The following is a 16,082-nucleotide window of genomic DNA, read 5'->3' as shown; positions in this document are numbered from 1 at the left end:
ACCTGATCACCACAGAAGGTTGAGGGGTATGGCTGCTTGTGCACACAAGGAAGATGAGAGGGAAATAAGTGCAAACTGAACAGCACAGCCATTCCCAAAATACACACTGAATTAGTCCCCTCTGTCTGCTGTAAATTCTGATCTCAGTTTCCCATAAATTTTCTGAAATCCTCTGTAGGCAGTAGTGGAAAACAGCTTACGCCCAGCTCAGCTCTCCCAAGCTCTGGGTTTGGGCTGTGTGCATATGTTTGGGTCTGTTTATTTTTACTCACAAGGCCTCTCCTTTTCCCACTCTCTGGAGTTCAGCTTGGCACAATGCCGTGCTCTGCAGAAATACAGGGCCTAACTTAAGAGTTAGCTCATTTTATTGCTAAAGGGGAGTAGATACTTCATCTTAGTTAATATACCCCACTTCTCAGAGTTTAATATTCTTTCTTTCTGTTGCTGAAGTTTTGTTCAGAACATTTTTGTGTCCAGTATCTGTATATTGTCTGTATGTTATTTAGGAGGAACAGAGGAAGAAATGGCAAAGGAGAAATTGAGGGCAAAAAGAGGAAAGTGCAGGGGGCAGAAGGAGAAAGGTGAGAAAGATGAAGATTTAAGGAGGCTATGTGAGGCAGTGAGGACTTGCCTCTCACTATCAGCCCATAAATATCAGCACATTGTGCTGGTATTCTTGGTTTTCAGGAGTGTTAGCAAATTGAAAGGACTGTGTTGTGAACTTGACTTTCTGAGTACCAGGGAAAAGAGAAGGGATACGAAATGTTTGAACAATGAAAAGACACACACAGATAACACAGCACTGCGTCTTTAGTGACCGAGCCATGAGAAGAGATATCTGTTAATATCCGTCTGTTTCTAAAGGTCATATAACACGGTTCTCTACTACATGAAGGGTTACACGATCTTTTAACAGTCACCTAGGTACCACTATATTAATTGAGCTTATAACTTTCAATGTCTCTGAAACCTCGCTTGTCTAGTTTCATTAATAATTTCATTAAGTGGAATTTATTTGGAAATTGTTGGATTTGGAATTGTTGGATCCAAAAGTGGATATTGTTAAATAGAGGCAAAGGACTAGCTTACTCATATAAGGTCTGTATCAAAACTTCTGTAAAGTCTGGGATGCATCAGTTGCAATCCAGCTTCAGTAGCTAGACATGGAATATCGTGATTGTCACCACAGATCAGAGGAGAGCAAAGGGCCAAAGGAAAGGAAACAGCATGCAATAAGCTCTCAGAAAAGCTATTTACACCAATACCTAGAAATGCTAGGTATAGTAATTTTCAAAATCCAGTTAACTGAAATTCTTAACCTGGAAGCAGAGACCATTATCGTCATTACTCATATCCTACACCTTCCTAGGTTTCCTGAGGAAATTACCCCAATTCCTGCCTTGACCAGAGGTTTTTCTTTTTTTTATTAACCCATTTTATGTCATTAAAGTATGCAGGTTCACTTACACAGAAACTTCAAAAGCCCAATGATATACTGAAGCGTACTGCTCTGTTTTAAAACAATTCTGTAGGAGACCGAGGTATAATTCATCTGCACCGCCAGGGTGAGCTGCTGAAGGCCTGCCTGTCCATCTCCCATGCTCACTCTGTGCTGATAACAACTGGATTTCCTACCCACTTCACTTACGAGCCACCGGAAGAGAACGACGGGCCCCCGGGAGCCCTTGCTATTGCAGCTATGTTGCAGGCCTTGCAGAAAGAGGTTGCCATAGTAACAGATCAGAGAGCCATGAATCTGAATAAAAAGATTATTGAAGAGGCTGTTCAACTAGGTAAGACACACATGTTTTCAGTTTTTAGCTTGACAAGTTGAGCCAAGGTTTGCTTCAGTTAATCTCACTGTCACTTCTACAGCATTTTTTTTCCCCAGAGAATGAAATTCATCGTTCATCCTCTAAGCTCTGATCAGCACTGCTACATGGCATCTTGTTAAACTAGCTGGCATCAAGTTAACGGTTATATGTCTGATTCGGGTTGTCTTTTCTTAACTTTGTAGACCTGTTTTGTATTGCAGTGTTCCATTTACAAATACTAACGTCCAAATGATTTTAATTCGAGGTAAGGAGACAGGAATCTTATCAGGAACTGCATAAAGAGTCTGAGTCCTTACTATTCTCACTATTCTACTTTTTTTTAAGTTACTAAAAATACAAAGCCAAACCAAACCAAAACCCCCAGACCATATAGTATCTTAATTGTATTTGGTTTTCCTGTAGGAATCCTGAAGAGACCTGTCCCTCTATTGAGTTATCAAAGCAAAAGTGCCGATTCAGCTTTAATGTTTTTGTGTGAAAATGGGAATCCTAGAAGACCTAGGTATGTGTATTCAGAATGGGTCACACCCCTACTGTGTCAAGTTATAAGAAAATAATGACCATGATCTAAGAAGGTGTAATGGTTACAAGTAAATCCTTAACAGCTGGACAAAAAAAGAAACGATACTTCATATATCAATAGCTCGTTTCCTTGGAAAAACTTCTAAAAGCATTTCAGCTTTAATTCCATGTATAAACACACACACACACTATGTCATTTTACCAGTTTTCAAATCAGTGAGAAAGTCAGAAAGGGGAAATATTACCTCCAAGTCTGCGAAAGAACTGGGAAGAGAGTTGTGGAGCATGTTCATTTTCTACAGCTTTGGCTCAAGTCTAGCAACCGGGGAATCTGATCTGATTTAGTGTCATGTGTTTGTAATAGCACGAAGGTGCTCATCTTATTGTCTTTAGGCAGCCAAAGACAAAATTACGGATGTATGCAAGCACTTCTCAACATTGATTTGAACTGTTTGCATACACATTATTGAGTATACAACATTAGGGAAAAATTCAAATGTATACGAAGTGTGTGATTAGGCTTAATGCACTGGAAAATTTGGTAAGTAGCTGTATGCACATTTCGTAACTTAGTAGGCAACTTCCATCCCCTTTAAGTAGGCATATGTTGCTCATTTTTATTCATCTTTCCTAGTAAAGCATTTTAATGTAGTTGCCTTCAGTTTATTCTGAAGCCTTTCACCCTGGTATTTGATTCATCAACACATTCAATTCCTGTTTTTTTCCACAGGTTAGTGTATGCTATAATTGTATGCTGTAATAGTATGCATGATATGGTCTTCATTTTTTATATTTTGTTTTTTAAATGTTGCTTATAGCCATGCATAATCTAATTACGGTCAGTTTCTATTTCATTTGATCCCACAGTCCCCATAAGCTAAAGCATTTATTTAAAGTAGACAACCAGTTTAAGGTCTCTGAATCATTGTAGATGCCCGCACACAAGAACATTTGATAGTTCAGGAGAATGGGTAAACTCTTGACAGTAAAATTGGAGAAACAGAATTCTAACATACAGTAGCAGAACTGAGTACTAAAATTCTGTTTAAAACCTAGGGCATCTGCAGTACATCGATTTTCATAACTAGCAAATTAGCCACAGACTTAACGAAAAATCCCACAAATCTGAAGACCCAAACAAAAAACTCCTTGACTAGAAACATACGAACATTTGCCAAGGAATGCACTGTAAGCAGAGACTATATTTGCACTAACATTACTTCAGAGGCTATATCTGCACCAACATTACTTCACCACCTTCTTGTTTTCTTTGCAAACACTTACAGAGACCATTGTCTTTCAAGATATTATGTATTTTAACATGAAACAGCAAGGCCAGATGGCTGACCCAAAGGATTGCTGGTTAGGAGGGTTTCAAGAGCTTCTCCATTTCTTGGTGGTAAATATGGCTTGAGGGAGTTTCACTAAAGCTATAAAGAAACTATACTAACATTTGAAAATAGACTTTACAGAACTACACTCAGAAATAGCAAAACAGTATCTAAGTTTTACTTTAGATCCCAAATGGTCAAAAAGCGGAACAAAGCAGAGCAGCAGGAACAACCAACAGAAGGCTTTGTTATGTGACAATCAGAGCGTTGACTCCTCCCTGTTTTTTCACTTGTCTCTAACCAGATTTGATCACCTGATAGCAATAGAGCGTGCTGGGATGGCTGCTGATGGCAATTACTACAATGCCAGGAAAGTTAACATTAAACATCTTGTGGATCCCATCGATGAACTATTTTTAGCTGCCCAAACCCTTCCAGGAGTCACAACAACAGGTATGTGTGAGTTTCTGTTATATTCTCAGAAGCAAGAGAAGCATGAACCAGAAACTCTTACTGGAAGTGAAGGGGAACAGGAGTCAGGTGCTGAATAACTGCTTGCAGGCTACAGCTGTCTGTTGTGGTTGAATGTAAAGAGATTGTTGCTGGAGAGGAATTGTAAGTTTCTATTGAAAGGATCTCACAGCCACAAAAAGAAAAAAAAGGAGTTGATTTCAAAGTTATTTAAGGACAAAAACCAAGCCCAGATATGTGTGTTATCTACACATCACTGTGTGTATATAGGCTTCTCTAAGTGTAGGTTTTGGCACTGATTTTATTCTGTATTTTATGTGTGAAAGACAGCACAGAAAGCAAATTACTGTTGAACTGAAACACTACATATTAAAATATTATAGTTATTTTTACAATTGTTACACCTGTGTTGAAACAGCAGTCTGGATAGAATCCTAATTTATATTACCTTTAGCATTCTCTTAAGCACAGATTGCGTATCTGCATCTAGTGCCTTCTCTAATAAAACATATGTATACAATAATAATCTTTACATTGTCTTTCTTGCCAAAACTACATTAGCATCGACTAATATGTCTCTCGTTACTAAAGTTAATGTATTTCTACTAATTATGATATCAGGCTACCTTTGACTTTCCTCATGGTGCATAGGAATTTGAAGGCATATGTCTAGATCCAAAATAAAATGCAAATATTGTACAGCATTAGAGCAGAGTACTCAGATAAGTTTACATACTGGAAGAGGATACTAAAAAGATGAAGCTTTAAGGCTACAAAAGTCTTTATATAGTGTGCTCAGTGTCAAGACGTGCTGTGTTAGTAGGTGGAGAGAGAAATGTTGAAAGGTTGATGCTGATTAACTGCTGCCAAGTTTTGGACTTAAAACAGTACCTGTGTTTAAAAAAAGCTTCTGATCTGGGAGTCTGACCACAGACAAATCATGAACAATGCCCACAATTGTATGGGTACCGATATCATGAAAAGCCATGGAGTAAGCAGCAACCTTCAGGAATGTGCCAAATAAGACATGAAAGGCTGAGGCTGGGAAGACTCATTTTCCACAAAAGACTGGAATAAAAGATTAAGAGATGTCATCGAAACCACATGCTATTTTGTTCAGCTGTCGCACAATTGACATAGCTATATGCTATTTATATAGGAGCTAATGAAAAGCTTTCCAAAGTACTGCATGACAAAAATGTGGTTACACGTTTCCCTTTCATACAAATGATTTTTAGCACAGAAGACTGACATTTCCTGGATTTTTCATGAATGTAGTTTCAGAAACCAATGTAGTCATGAAAACTTGTGTGGAAGATAGACAGAACTATTTTTCCTCTCCCTGGAAAGCGCTCAGGCCTTTAGGAGAAGAGGGTTCATCTTGTCTATTTTCAGACATCTATATTTGAGGTATTTGCCTTGGGGTGAGATGAACTGACTGTTTGAAGGGTCTGTTTCTCTCTGCTGACTTTAAAAGAAGTCTAAATGACTGGCTCATGAGTAGAGATGGCTACATTTTGTCAAGTGAATCTCACTCCGGAAATTTGCAGTAGAACATAGTCCTCTGCCAATGTGTAGAAGAATAAGAAGACAAATGGTACAGGAAAATATTTGGTGTGGTGTTCCTTTCCTCCCAGTGTAATCCTAACAGGATCCATCTACAGCAGTAGATCTACCAACTGCAGAACCATCCTGGTGACAGGACTTCCACAAAGACAAGAAAAAGCAAAGCAAGGCTAATACAAAAATCCCCTGAGCAGCGGATTAGTATGTGTGAGTTAAACTGTTGATAATCTTCAAAGGACAGTAATTCATTTTAGCCTTTTTAAAGTATACTAAGGGCAAAATTTTGGATTTTGAATATGAGGAAAATTAAAATATGTGGGTTCATTCAAAACCCGTACTGCAGTACAGTAGTAACTGCCATATGTGTATACAAGATACATGATTATATCATTACCTATTTGCAAAGTACTACCAGCAAACAGGTTTTAGGAATTCCAACACCAAGTGAACAGATAAGAAAAAAAATTAGCTTTTCCATGGCAAATCCTTTCATGTTAGTTATGTGTCACTCAATTATGCTTCCCTTAACTATATAGAATTAAGGATTTAAACAAAAAATGCTGCTGAGAAATAACTTTGAATTTCACTTAAAGAAGGAATTTGCTACAGACTTATGCGAGATATTTATGCATGTTAAATTTACCATTTTCAGGGCTTGAAGTGTAAATTACAAATACTGCAATTTCTCTCCTGTAACACATGCTATGCATTGGAGCCCAGTCGCATTTCAAATTCAGATACGTTGCAGGGAGGACTTGGAGCTCTTTGCTGTTCTGTTTCACAGACATTAACCAGGATTTCTCTGTAAATTCTTCAAACTTGAGAAGATGCCACTTATCTTAAGAGGTGAAAGAGAAACATCAATTTCCATTTAAATGGATGTTTTGAGTTGTTCTTTTTATACCTCATGCTTTTACTTGACCAACAAAAGTCAAGTTCCCACACCCTGAATATAACACTTAGCAAACCCGTCCAACAAACAAACCGAAAGAACCACCTAGCTATTTTTTCATAAATTACTAGGAAAAATGAAACCATTACTAGTACACAGGGTTGGGCCTCTGTACTCCATGACACAACGATAGCGATTGGTGTAGAAGAGATTGCCAGTGCACAAAGTTCTACTTCTGCCAAAGTCCTTATGTGTTTTATTGCTTATCTTTCCGCAATAACTGCCACTTTTAATCTATTTTTTTTAGTATTATTTTAATTACAGCTTGTAACAAGCCAAAGTTTTCCATGCTTGCTTTATTGTAGAAGAGTAGGCCAACTTCTCAGGTTAATTTTAGATTTATTTTCCAATTGTCTAATGTCCTTCTGATAATGCATTATATAGAACACTCATGTAAGGCCTTCCAGAAGTAAAGTTTGCTATCTGAATTCTGCCTGCAGCTCATGAACACTTGATAATTTCAATTCCTTTTGCACGCACCAGTGCAGCATACATCTCATTTATATACTCACAGGTTTGCATGTTATAGGTGTTGTGCTTTCAGCTATTTCATTCAGTCTTCTGGTTTTAGACACTTTCGTTGAAAAAGGATAAATCAAGCTACAAACTGTCACGGCAGCTCTGTGGAAGACACTGGGTGCTTTCTATGTGGATTATTATTTATGCTGGGTTCATACTCATTCGGTCTTCTCTTTTAATAAAGGTGTTGGAGATGGAGGAAATGAATTAGGGATGGGCAAAATAAAAGATGCTGTAAAGAAGCACATAAAAAATGGAGATGTTATAGCTTGTGATGTTGGAGCTGATTTTACTATTGTAGCTGGTAAGTGATCTTTTTGGGGGAATGGGAGATTTGCTAATGTTTGAGAATAGAACTGACATCTGTCTTTCCAACTAACTGGTATTGGCCTTTTCTTTGCGTAACCAAGTCATCCCTGGCAAACAAATCTGTCTCCATGTTATGTCAGTTTTCTGAAGCATTAAGAAACTACAGCTCCAGGAGGACTAACTGAAATTGAAGATGTTCCCTGAAGAAAGTGAATTTAATTGGAAATAGCTGGGCAAATCCTGAATATTCTTGAAAAAATCACACCTGAAATAAAATAATAAGGAAGACTGCAGGGAATTAAAGTGTGTATGCACATAGGAATTTTCAGTATAACTGATGAGCTCCTGTGACCCTAAGTCAGCCATATTGCTCTTATCTATGGTGGATGTTTTGGCAATTCGAATGGTTTCTACTTTGAAAGTAACTGTCACACCCAGGTCCTGCAAAGGGAAGTGAGGGCTTGGACACATATAAGCATGGAAAACTACATGCACTAAACCAAATTCCACACTTCTTGAAAATTTTGCTATTCTGCATCTCTGGAAAAGGTGAGCAGGCAGCAGAAATAACTCCTTACACCAAGCTTCAGATCTAACAATCTCCAGTACAGTCTTGACAAAGAAGGTGTCAAAGATGACTGTGCAGACCAATTTGATAACAGCACACAGAAAATTTATGGATATTAACTATGTTAGAATGTCTTCTTGTATATGATACTTATGCCAAGGACACTGGTTTAGAATACTTTATCAAAACCTTCTACCTCTCTGGGGTTAAAAGCAAAAGACACCAGGCTGTAACACATGACCTCACAGCTCATGGGTTTCACATTAAGCCAAGTGGAACTGTGTTATAATCCATGCCCATTCGAGTTTTTATTTTGTTGGAAAGACAAAACAACAAACTAAGCTAGATGGAAACTTGCAGAAATTCAATCTGAAATACTACTGAAAACATTTCAATATGTTATGCAACTGCGTATTTCTGAAATGTTCCCAATTCATGTCAACATTTAATTCATAACCATGTTCCATTTCACTATCGCTCCATGAGACTCAGCTGTGCATGCCTAGTGCCTTATTTAGGTCAGGTATCTCTGCAATAACTGTCGGGGGGGTTCACAATTTGGTTTCATGGTGATGTTCTTTTGCAGGGGTCTCTAACTGGGGAGGCTATGCCATTGCTTGTGCTCTGTATATCCTCAGCACTTGTGAGGTACATGACCGCTATCTGAGGAAAGCTGTTGGGTTTCCTCGGCTATCGAACAAGATGGTCTGGCTATCGGCACTTCCATCGGTTACCAAGGTAATTTCTGGAGGGCTGAGGAGTTGTGACTTGCTTATGACATGTAGATGGAATTGGCTACCAGTTGCTAAATCCTGCCTAGTCCAGTTCACCAGCTTACTTTCACATGGTCTTTAGGTGTATTTTAGGAATCCCTGGTCAACAAGCAGCCACACTGTACTTGGAATACTCCTCAAAGGATTCAAGAAAGATTTAACATAAAAATCTTCAAAAATCAATGCTATGTTCTGTGGCTTCAAGCAAAGACAGTGCTACAATTTTGTGGGCAGTACAAGAAATCCCTGTATTGCAATACAGTGACTAAAATTCCCAGTTCACTTACTTAGGCTCATTCATGATTTATAAATCTCTGTTGTAGCCTCCTGTAGCCGCCTCTCTTTCAAAGTCAAAAGTCACAGTTCTAATACAGAAGCCAATTCATACTTCTGATCTTTGCACCTGTCCTTCTGGATCTTTCCACCTTTTCTAGTTATCTTGGAAACTTTCTATAATTAGTTTCGAATGTTTCTAAACTAAAGTTGGAGGAAGATTTGCAGATGAGTATTTTTAAATGTGTTTTGACTAACGCAGCTTGGAACAGCATGATATTCTGGGAATGCAACGATTTCAGACTGAGAAAAAGTAAAATAACTGAGAGGGGTGAGAAACGACTGTGATCTGTGTTCGTCCTCCTAAGCATGTGGCTCCATTTTTAACTTGGGAATGTTTAAAATATAGATACATGTGCACACATTCAACAATCAAATAACCTTTTTTTCCACCATATTTATAATCATTTAGGAACTTTAAACTTCACTTTTATTGGCAGAGTACCTCTATAGAGACTAGGACAAAACCACTAAGTTTGTGACCTCCAAGAGTACTAAGCAAAATGTGATCTGTTTACCATAGATGTTGCCCAACACAACAACTGCACAACAGTGCAGTATTTCTCCTGAGATGACAGTATGTTCCGCGTGAAATTACAACGAAGCACCTCTGAAGTATTTTAGAGTAGGTCTTACTTTTTTAATTCTTGCTGTTTTGAATTTTCATCCAAAGGTCATAAAACTGAAACCAATCCCAACATTTAACATAGCCATATAAGCCCCTTACCCTTTGACTTAACAAAGCATATGGCACTTTTCTGTGCAATCCTTTCCATAAATAGGTGAATCACTTTTCAATGTCTTTTTCCAGTTGCATCTACTGTTTTTGCCATTTAAATGAATGTATCCTAAAAACTACTATGATCAAAATTCCTGGTAATAAGATACTGTAATTAAATGTGATGTTCTCTACAGGAAATCCTTCTTGCTTTTGTTTTTCTAAGCTACACAGCTGGGAGTATTTGATAATAATACAGGAATGGGCTATTGAAAGTGCAATAGTAAAATCTATTGAGATAAAATTAATGGAAACCATTTTGTGGTGGAGAGAAAATTCCAAAGTGTCTGACAAGAGAATATGATATCCTTAATTATAAATCACACAAGAGTAAACAGTGCAGAAGATTGAACTCATTAGTGTTCACATTCTCCATTAGTATCAAAAAATTCAAACCATTTATGTTTATATGGCTACTTTCTGCCCAATCCATTTTCTTTTAATGCTCTAATGATTACCCTAGGAAGATAAGGAGCACCACCACAATCACTCACCTCGGTCTTTGTATCTGTCTGTCTGTAATTGGAAAGAAGACATTTGAAAGAGTGCTTAAGCACCAAACAGCTTTCTTATAATCTTTTATTTTTCCTCCAAAATCATCATTCCTTCCGTGAAAACTAGAGATCATACTTACTGAATTAATATTTCCCCTGAAATGTTAAGGTTATTTCTCTGCAGCCTCATGCTCAAGCAGTGTCAGGATCACACTGCAACAAAGCCCAGAACTGTGGAGCTCTCCATTGCCACTGAACAGAATGCCGAGGTTGTTCTAACTGTGTGCATTGGTCTTTATGTGTATTTTAATAAAGGGTACTGCAAAGCATTAGTTCCTTGTTGAGAACTCAATGAGCAAGAAGCAATTTGAGCTAAACAATCTTTACTTACCTTTCAGCTGTGGAGTTGAATCATAGTTATGTGATTTCAGATGTTTGCGGTACTTTTATACTAAAATTACTGTAGGGAAATATATTATTCCTACATATACCAATGTAATTAATGCTAAACATCCTACAGTCAACTCTGCATTTCCTTGCATCTCCCAAGCAGGTTAATGTATCAGGCAGCTGTTCTTTTACTGAATCTTTATTAATGCTAATAACTAAACTGTATAGTATTTATTTTGAAGTTATGACCTATAAGAATATGGTTTTTTTATAAATGAGCAATATAGAGAGATGACATTTATTTTAGTATTTTTGTTAGTTTTGTCATTCACAAGGGAGTTTTTTCCTTGAATAAATTGCAAACTATCAATTTTTCGATTTATTTACATTTCTAGTGACCCACTCCTAGCATAGTTACTTACTAAAGAGAGAATGGTGAGAAAATTGCAGCACTTTACAGCTAAAAAAGTGTACTGTACGTTGTGTATGTTCCTCACAAATGGAAACAATAGCATTTGATGATATAATATGGTTTATCAGGCATAGTTATATAGTATTAAGCAAGCAAGCACGCCTTGTTTCCCCACATAAGCACATAAGCAGAACAGAGTGCTCGAATATGTAGATACATAGGCGAAACAATTCAAATTAGAAATGATATTTTGCATATCCCATTTAGGTGTGTCTTCTGTGACATAAGAGATTTAATTTGCCACTTTGCATGTAAATATGCAGTGCTAAGAAAATCCTCTCATGCAGAAATAGCAGGTGCTTACATTTGTATTCATACATATGATCATTCATATCATAGCAGATGAGGTATATTTATAACTTTATTAATTATAAAGTAGCACTTTTATGCAACCAGTGTATCCAGATCATTTTCTCAATAACTGCATCATCGCTGTATTGTTGCACGATGTCAAGAGTGACACCATGTAACTGTATATTTTTCTCTTTAGTAGAAGACCAGAGCTTTATTTAACTTTGTTGGAGCTAAGAACTAGGATGCATTACCCATAAATATAAGACAAATCTTTATAAAGTGCATTCAGAAAGCAGGTTACCAAATTATACTAATTTCTCAGCTCATTGGCCATGCAAGGTGTGCTTTAATCCTTTCAGAAATGGTTGCATTTTCTCCATGTACTGCATTATGTAAAATATAGCCATATTGTATCTAAATTCAGATCTAAAGTTGTTGTATTCTTTATGGTTTAGAAGTCTTCCTAGGGAAAAAGAATAAAAAGGAAAAAAAGATAACATTTAACAAGAGAATATTGGACAGTTTAACTTTAAAAGCTTTTCATTGGTAATTTATGTCCAGGACTTTGCTAGAGGTTGTTGTATAGGAATATCAAACAAGAAGTATTGAAACCTATAAAACTGCTTGTCAAGGTCACTGGTAGGGCTGTTCCAGTAGGGATTTCTGTCAAAGAACTGTCTTGCACAACTAGAAACAGAGCAGCACACCAAAGACCGGGAAAGGCATTCCTAGCGAAGGAAGGGAGAAAGACGGAGGTACATGACTGTTTTGATATCTTCTGTAAATTACCACAGGATATTGGGCAGGGGGAAGCTAGGATGGGAGTAGGCTTTTTATTTGTCTTAGAGTGTTATTAACAGAATTAGAGAAATAAATCTCTTTGCAGTAAATGCTAAGACAGTAGAAAGAGTTTTAGTGTGTACATTTCATGTTGAATGAAAAGCAAAGCATTTTATGTTAGAAATACTTCCATCTGAAACCAGGTCTTCTATTTTCACTGTTCATAGAAACAATAGGGTTTTTTTTCAGAGCTGATCTTATCCCATCTTTTCATCTCTCAATGCTCAGGGGCCCCTGGCTCACAAACGGGTCTGTTTCTGCTGTGTACTTGAACAACGCAACTTGGAACATGCTTTGTTATCTGCTTACATTACTGTTAAGCAAGACAAACATGTTCTGTTACAAACATGAAATTAAGTTGCAATTCTACATAAAGTATTTGCTATTTCAGACAATCACAAGGAAGCACAATTTCAAGGTTTCTTACCCCCCCCCCCCTTCCTAAGCAACAAGAACAGATAAAATCAATAGAAAAAAAGAGGACAGAGAGAAAAAGGCATGCAGAGATCACAGAAGTAGCAGGAAAGAAAAGCATTTGTGCTGCCCATTCAAGTACCCTCTCTACCCTCTTTTCCCCAATACATCCCCTTTCCTTCTCCTCTTTTTCTTTAAAGATGCTGCCAGCTGCTATGCTGGGGAAACGACAGGTAGTTTTTTGAGACGCTTCGGGTGGAAAGTTCCTCCAGTTCTGATTTGTGCGATGTAGGAACTTGAAGGCAGGCAAAAAAGGATTCCCCTTTCTGAACTGACACTAACATGTTATTTGAGGGACTCTGGAGAACAATATAATTCCTTACTTAAATAGCAGTCAAGAATATAAGCCTTTTTACACTCCTCAAGTTCCAGATGCTATACATACTCTTTGGGGCAAGGAAAAAAAGGTGCTAGCAAATTGCTGTCAAAACAAATCTGGAGGATATGCTCAGAATTAAAATAAAAGTCTTGATGAATGCTCTTGTTTGATTCAGGATTTTAATTCTATTCTATTCTATTTATTTGGCTTATAAGGAGGAAAAACTTCTGAAAACACTTGTGCAGCACGGAGTCCGCAGCGGAAAAACTGCCAGTCTAGAAATGGAAGTGGATGGGCTGCCCTTCTACAATACCCATTCGCTTATGATTGAAAAGCTCCGAGAAACAGCACAGCAGTGACTGCCCCGAATGATTTCTGTGTCAAGAGCTGCTCCCATGTTCTTGCCTTCTTCCCTAGGCTTTCACAGGGTGTACAAGATCATGAAAAGATGAATTCTCATCTCTGGTGTCTTGGCTGCACACAACCTTTCGCTGCTACCCTTACAACATCTCTGTGAATCATCATGATGATTTGGTCTACCTTTCTTTTCTGTAATTTTATAATGGAGAATTGATATTAAATCTTAGTATAAACTAAGAGGTGACCTGGTTTCTACCAAGAAAGCTTCTCATTAAAATGAAATATTATTGCATTGCTGTTCCTGTTTTACTAACCTTGCAACTGCAACAGGAAGTAACTCTTGCAGCAGCTTGGATTTAAAAATACCTTGTGGTGGGGAAACCAGCTGCAGTGGAGAGGGAAGGTGCAAACCAAAAACAAAACCCCAGAAAATGTTACAGTAATAGAAGTTAAATACAGCTCCCTTGCACACTCCCTGTAGCCCCTCTAACATCGTCTTCTTATGGTGTTGGATAGTTTGTGGTAGTGTGAGGAGGCAAGGGAAGCTTTACCTGAAATAAGAACAGTAAGGCCAGCCTTGCAGGGCTTCTGTATAAATGGTAAGCTGTGCCATTTGCCTCCTTCCTGTTAGTAGTTTGCCATTTGTATATTTTGTCCTTTTCTAGGTAATAGCAAAAGGTTGTAGACATTTCAGGGTATCCTATCGTTAAGAATAAATGAATTAAATACATAGTGATTAAAAAATAATGCTTAGAAATTAAAGCATCATTAGAAATTTTAAAAAATGCATTCAATACTAAATAGAATTATGTAAATGAACATTTACATGAATTCCAGTTATAGAAATTCAGCTCCTGACAAGAATGAGTGAAGCGGAACTCAGAGGCCTAGTAACGCTGAACCAGTACATGACAACTGATTGTGGATTGTGCCTGATTCCTGTCATTTAAAGCTGTGATTTTACTTTAACTCCACATGAGGGCCAGGGCTGAAGTTTTGCTAGTCGTCAGCCCTCGCAGCAGGGAGAACAGGGTATATTTGACACTGCACCTCTCAGGCACCTATGCTTTAGCAACACAAAATGATTGTAATTGTACAAAAGGCAAGCATCAAGCCATTGTGCTTTACCAGAGTGAGAATGGCAGTTGAATTTAGCCACTGCCTTTTCCAAAGGACAGTGGACTTCCAGCAGCGAACAACACCTTTTATCTATTTCTTTCCAGCAGGTTAGTTTTAGTTTTCTTCTCTTACGTAAGGCACACATAACTTTTTGAGAATGAGAAAGATCAGTTTGTACCACAAACACTAGCACACTTTGAACATTAATCTTCTAAGTCAAGTCCTTCAGTATACACAGCCTTTAAAGACTTAGAACAGTTGAACGTGTATGAGATAAAGAAGTCTTAATGCCAGACTTGCTGCTAGACATTCAGATGCACCAAAACTCCCAAAGTTTATTTTATATATTGGTCATCTTTTTTTAGATTCATTTTACTGAAAGCCTTCTTGTAGGAAGTTGCAGTAAAACTATCTTTGAAGCTTCACAATTAAAAAACAGTTCTTCTAGAAATCTCCAAACTATAACTATTAAGTAAAATATTTCATATGAATACTTGAGCTTCTTGCCAAAGGCAGTAACTCCCAGGATGGCATATATCCACTGCTGCACAGAACCCACAGAATGAAATTGGCATCATTTGAAAATGTCTGACTGGGAAAAGATGCAGCCGATATTCTTCTGTGTGCTATAAGCTTACTTACATGTTACACTAACAGGTGCAATGTATCTTATTCTTTCTGAACACTAACTTTTGTCAAAAAACATTTTTCTCTTTCTTTCCCTCAAATACAAGTTTTAGCAATCAGATTTTATTAATAGAAAATATAAAATGTAATAATTTATATTACTTTTTCTATAATGCAGGTTTTAAAAATCCTGTCTCATCTGCAGTCCCAAGTGCCGTGTTTAATCCAATTGCAATGTGTAGCATAACTCAAGCAACCATAGTAGGACCCTTGATTGATTATGTCTGGCTGCAATGAAAAGAAAGGCTCTGAGTGAGAATTACCTTTTTCCCTCCAGCTCTGCAGCCTAAGGCTAACAGTTACAGTACAGAAAAAAAAGAGAAAATATTGCCTTCATAAAAATAAGAAAACAAAACCAAAACAACTCTTCTTGTGTGTCAGCAGGTTAAACATTGAGAACTGAAGAAGAATATTGGACTGTTACACAAGTTTCCATCTGATTTTAAGCTGCTGCAGCTGACCAAAAGCTGACCACATCAAAGAACCAACTCAAATAAGCCTTAATCCCTCAGATGACAATTTCGTGTACTATGGCATGCTCTGCATTCCAACTGTCTAATTTAAACAACATGGGTAGCTGTAAAGAAGTAAGGCGTAAACAGGACAATAAATATTTCATCCTAGAACAAACCACGTGTGTGTCTCACAGCCTGCAAGGTCATGGGAGTCCAAGCGG

The 16,082-nt window shown here is 37.5% G+C and overlaps 1 protein-coding gene across 10 annotated transcripts in view; it reads left to right on the top strand.

The window, feature by feature from the left end:
- DGLUCY (D-glutamate cyclase) overlaps positions 1-16,036 on the top strand; it is a 52,496-nt gene extending 36,460 nt beyond the window's left edge. For all 10 annotated transcript variants that reach the window (XM_065685716.1, XM_065685715.1, XM_065685718.1 and 7 more), the window contains 6 exons: positions 1,533-1,793; positions 2,238-2,337; positions 3,993-4,141; positions 7,381-7,500; positions 8,660-8,811; positions 13,456-16,036. In XM_065685716.1, the coding sequence (XP_065541788.1) occupies positions 1,533-1,793; positions 2,238-2,337; positions 3,993-4,141; positions 7,381-7,500; positions 8,660-8,811; positions 13,456-13,599 (926 nt within the window). In that variant the 3' untranslated portion in view covers positions 13,600-16,036. The remainder of the gene's footprint in view (positions 1-1,532; positions 1,794-2,237; positions 2,338-3,992; positions 4,142-7,380; positions 7,501-8,659; positions 8,812-13,455) is intronic.
- Positions 16,037-16,082: the final 46 nt, after the last annotated feature.

The sequence above is a fragment of the Lathamus discolor genome, chromosome 6 (assembly GCF_037157495.1).
Source record: "Lathamus discolor isolate bLatDis1 chromosome 6, bLatDis1.hap1, whole genome shotgun sequence".
In the NCBI taxonomy this organism is placed as follows: Eukaryota; Metazoa; Chordata; class Aves; order Psittaciformes; family Psittacidae; genus Lathamus; species Lathamus discolor.
Note: the sequence above shows the minus strand (reverse complement) of the source record. Positions and strands in the feature narration are given on the sequence as shown.